The sequence below is a fragment of the Chanos chanos genome, chromosome 12 (assembly GCF_902362185.1).
Source record: "Chanos chanos chromosome 12, fChaCha1.1, whole genome shotgun sequence".
Lineage (NCBI taxonomy): Eukaryota > Metazoa > Chordata > Actinopteri > Gonorynchiformes > Chanidae > Chanos > Chanos chanos.
This window is the reverse complement of record NC_044506.1, coordinates 8,582,001-8,587,161: the sequence shown is the minus strand read 5'-3', so window position 1 is coordinate 8,587,161 and position 5,161 is coordinate 8,582,001. Positions and strand designations below refer to the sequence as shown.

The window sequence follows — 5,161 nt, the reverse complement described above, 5'->3', positions numbered from 1 at the left end:
ATTTTCCTGAAGGAAGTGTGTGTGTGTGGGGGGGGGGGGATTATAGGAAGAGAGAGCACTTTTGCACAAAAAAATTGAAGTGACCTTTATGTGTTTTGGTTACAAATAAGACATAAATTGAGTTCATGTCAGCTGCAGATTATTGTCTGTTCAGACTTCTTCTTGTAGCTCTTTGTTTTGACAGCATCTGTAGTTCTAACTTTATGTAAATATTTAAAAATGTACTATTGATGTCGCCGCGTCATTGAGTTAAAATTCTTCCTCCATTCTCTGTCACAGGACAGGACAATGATGAACAATACGAAAATCCACTGACTTAACAAGAGCGCTGGTGTGATCCCTACTTAATCTCAACACCCTCCCCCCTCCAAGATGAATGCCTCAGAGACAACCACTCTTCCTCTCCCTCTATGGACCTTCTGGGTTAACTCCAGCTCTGCATCCCATCACCCCAACATCACGGAGAGCCCCTCCCTGATTAAACCCAAAGCCTGCGAGCAGCTGAACATCGCCACTGAGGTCTTTCTCATCCTGGGAATCATCAGTCTGCTGGAGAACATACTGGTCATATGTGCCATTGTAAAGAACAAGAACCTTCACTCGCCCATGTATTTCTTTGTGTGCAGCCTGGCCGTTGCGGACATGCTGGTGAGCGTCTCCAATGCGTGGGAGACCATCGTGATCTATCTGCTGACCAACAGGCAGCTGGTGGTGGACGACCACTTTATCCGGCAGATGGACAACGTCTTCGACTCCATGATCTGCATCTCAGTGGTGGCCTCAATGTGTAGCTTGCTGGCCATCGCTGTGGATCGTTACGTGACGATCTTCTACGCCCTGCGTTACCACAACATCATGACGGTGCGTCGGGCGGCGCTTATCATCGCCGGCATCTGGACGTTCTGCACCGGCTGCGGCATCGTCTTCATCATCTACTCGGACACCACGCCAGTGATCGTGTGCCTCGTCTCCATGTTCTTCATCATGCTGGCCCTCATGGCCTCTCTCTACAGCCACATGTTCATGCTGGCGCGCTCGCACGTCAAACGCATCGCCGCGTTGCCGGGATACAACTCCATCCACCAGCGAGCCAGCATGAAAGCGGCCATCACACTCACCATACTGCTGGGCATCTTCATCGTGTGCTGGGCGCCTTTCTTCCTGCATCTAATCCTCATGATCTCCTGCCCCCGAAACCTGTACTGCGTCTGCTTCATGTCTCACTTTAACATGTACCTCATCCTCATCATGTGTAACTCTGTCATTGATCCCCTTATCTACGCCTTCAGAAGCCAAGAGATGAGGAAGACCTTCAAGGAGATCATCTGCTGCTGCAGCCTCCGCAACATCGTCAGCATGTCAAAGTAGCGCCGGAGATCGATCAGCGTTTGAACAATGACTCCGCGGTTTCCTTAACTGAAAAAAAAAAAAAATTGCATGCTGACTTCACTTTCGCTCTCTCTCTCTCTTTCAGCTCATTCCCTCCAGTGGAAATCCACTCTGTAGAGTGAACAGAGGTGCTCTAAAGAATGTGAGGAACATTTTTTTTTTTTTTGGTGAGGCTGTAAATAAATCTTATGAATATGGAACTATGTCTAAATGCACTGTAGTTAAACATTAGAAGGGTGGGGAGGACAGGCTTGGGAAATGAACTGTTTTTCTAGTAGCCTGAGGATGTTTGGACAATGTGTATGAAGCGGTTCTTAGGTCACATGTTCAGTACAATGTATGTGGTTCTGATTGAGAAGAGTAACTGAAGGATGTAGTAGGACAAAAAAGAGTAAGGTATGGTGATGTAATGAGGCTTAGCAGGCTTTTATAAGCTAATCTCCAGAGAACCAAGGAAAACAGACTGTACCCTGTGGCCCCCCCCCCCACCCCAAAAAAACCCCCAACTCTGATAAGCAACATGAATGAATAACATCTATTACATAACATACCTCTTTGTCATGATGACTGGTCTTTTAATAACATCCATATCAGAAGTGCCATTTTGAGCTAGAAATGGGAACTTCAGTATGGTTTAAGGCTGTTCATGAATGACTCATTGAAGGGAGTATGAAGTTATAAAGAGAAGAACTTTGCTCTTTAAATGAGTTCCTTTTCCTATCACCCAAAAAAAACCCCCAAAAACAAAAAAACAAAAAAACAAAAAACTGGGAGAGCTGGGAATGACGGTTTTCTAGAAGGTTCACGGTGGTTTTCTGGAACGCGAGACAGACACGGCGAGACAGATGAAAACGTTTTTTTTTTTGCGGTGCCCTCACTACGTCAATCTCAAACCGCTCCTTGTCTGTGCTTTCACATTTGGAGAGGGACTGGAGAAGTGAAGTGACACTGATTCTCTCCTTCGTTTATTATTCCCTCAGATCTGCGGACAGCGGGACGGGGGATCAAAGCCGACTGTTTCTTCTGTGCCCCTGCACTTTTCTCTTGCCTTTTTGTTTTTTCGTTCGGTGTTTCAAAAGTAGTAAAAAAAAAAAAGAAAAAAAGAAAGAAAGGTCTAGTGTTACTATCACCCAATTTTTCATACATATCAAAGATTTTTTTTTTTTTTTGGGATTTAGACAGATAGGCTGCACATTAGCCTTACGATGGTTTTCTTTTTTTACTTTCATTTTTACTCTCAAGTGTCAGATGCCAACACACACACAACCCCCCCCCCCCCCCCCCCCCCCCCCCCCATATAGGAGTCTTTACAGCTGCCCTTAAAGACACTGTCATGAGGTGGAGCATCATTACCATCATGAAATGGTGAGTCATACTTTACCGAAGTATGTTCAGTGCCAGTGCAAGAGAAAATATAATGGAGTATGGGGCCCTTATAGAGCTGTGTAGGTGAAGGTGTAGGTGAGGTGAACAGGTCATTGGTAACATCCCATATAAAAACTGTATACTCTTTTTTTGGGGTTTTTTTTAAGCAACGTTCACTTGTTTTGTCAGTTCATATTCATATGTGCACTTAACAATATACTTCAGTCTAAGTATTACTTAACATGTCTCTTGCTTTATTTTAACTGAAATCAAACACAAGAAAGTAAAGTATTGATTATTGGTGTGACAGGGTTTTTTTTTTTGTTTTGTTTTTTTTGTAACTGAACAAAATGAATGGTACTGGTGTTTGTCTTGAAATGTAGCACAATGTTTCATGTTTGTCCTGGAAAAAGTCTGTGACCTAAATCTGATGAATAAGGTGTTAGATATGTTCAGCTGTGGTTTGTGGTTTTGACCTCTAAATATATAGACTAATTACTGAGTTTTGATAAATATATTCAAGAAAAAACAAACTACCACAGTTCATTTCATTTATACAGTTCATTTATGCTGAATACACTGCACCAGCCACATGTACATTTATACTGCTTTGGTAAAACTGTGTGTGGAAAAGAACCCTACTGTGTGCTTAATTTCTTTTTTCTTTTCTTTTTTTCTTTTTTTTTTTTAAAAATACTGATATACCTCTTGTAATAACTTTTTAATCTTTGAATGAACACTCGTGCTCAAATTTGTGTATTGACAGAGTGGATGGCAGCATGGTTAAAAACAAAAAACAAAAAAAGCAGTCCGTTATAAATAAAGCACTTTGCTGTGGTGCAAGGAGCCTGAGTTAAGACACTGGACAACGCCCCGTACCGTTAGGCCCAAAAAAAAAATGTCAGACACAAATCCCGGAAAAGATGCTAACCGTAATCATCTGTGGTTTATTTTTCCAAAAGACAGGAGACATCATAACGACCCAGCACAAATCAGCAGTCAGAGAACCAGCGGTTTGTTTGGCGCATTGGACGTAACGGCAGTGTACCTTTTTCTCACTCACGGGCAAATCTGAGAAAATCTGTTACGGGCACTTCCTTCCTCCATCAGGCCTTCCCAAGGCCTGATTACGCCGGTGCTTGTGGGAGTTGACTTTCTGTGAGGGATCAGAGAGAGAATCGCTCTGTAAATCTTACGTTTGTTTAGCTGGGACACCCACATGAACCATGCGTGATGATTTAGTCCGTGCACAGAAGGAATTCTCATTCCTTGTCCAAACTTTGCCGCAGAACTGAAAATGAAATTCTCACCGACCGTTGCTTGCAATGGACAAAGATGAATGAGTGGTGATGCTTAGCGGGCAGACATGTAAAATAAGTGCCCATGATTCTAAGGCACAGTCTCTGTGGGTATGGTTAGACCCAAATGTGCTGTTGTGATGTGCACTGTGTAAAAAAAAAAAAAAAAACACAGAAAAGAAAGAGAAGGCCTCTGTAATCTATTCTGTAATGTGTCGTTTGGGTTTGGTTTAAATGTTAAACTTCGCATAAGGTGATAAAGATATGCATGAACAAACATTGTTATCGTTTCAAATAAAAACTGAATGTGATTGAACGTTGCTGAAATTCTTTTTTTTTCCTAATGGTTAACCAATTCAGCCGAATTTAGAAGCGTGAAAAATTCAATAGTCGAATTATTAAGAACAGGAGACAACAAACAGTTTTTGTTCTTGCCTTTGAGAGATTGGCAGGTATGCAGTAATCTCAGTCGATGTCAAATTAATCTGGAGGAGCAGAACACTCTGTGTTAGACCTCTGTTCTACTTAATTTTAATCCAGAATCACCTGTAGCCTACCACATACTGTTGAGAGACTGTGAATTGCTTTTTATTTCCAAAAAGTAAACGACCACATTTGAACATAGCTGGGATTGATGATAATCCAAAAAAAAAAACAAAAACAAAAAAAACCCCTGATAGCTGCACAAGTAGAAAATATGAAACATATTGACTGTACTGGATAATAAAGGATTATACATGCTCTACCTGGATTATGCAATCAGATTAGAGAAGTGAGGTCATTGCAATCAGCCCATAACACATTATATAGTAGGAGTAATTATAGTACAATTAGGGTTTTTTTTTCAATGATAAGTGGTAATTTGCTTACATTATTACATTTTTTTGGGTTACTCCAATGTATTTTTTGAGATCTTTACTCACCATTGATTCAATGCAACATGTTTTTTTTTGGGAGGGGGGGGTGTTACTTGTGACATGCAGAGAATGTTTGTTATGTTTGATTTTTGTCATGGAGCACTGTGTATTCGGTTGGCTATTACATGGACTCTTTCTATTTAAGCGGATCCAGAGCAAAAATGTGACTGCCCAGCATAATATTTGCCTTCA

General features: G+C 41.4%; 1 protein-coding gene across 1 annotated transcript; it reads left to right on the top strand.

The window, feature by feature from the left end:
- Positions 1-372: 372 nt before the first annotated feature.
- mc5ra (melanocortin 5a receptor) lies at positions 373-1,368 on the top strand. Its single transcript, XM_030788950.1, has one exon. It carries the CDS (start codon positions 373-375, stop codon positions 1,366-1,368), a length of 996 nt encoding a protein of 331 aa, XP_030644810.1.
- The last annotated feature ends 3,793 nt before the right edge of the window (positions 1,369-5,161 follow it).

Bases quoted from the DNA above. Each gene is read 5' to 3' on its own strand.
- mc5ra (XM_030788950.1), top strand. From the start codon at position 373: ATGAATGCCTCAGAGACAACCACTCTTCCTCTCCCTCTATGGACCTTC.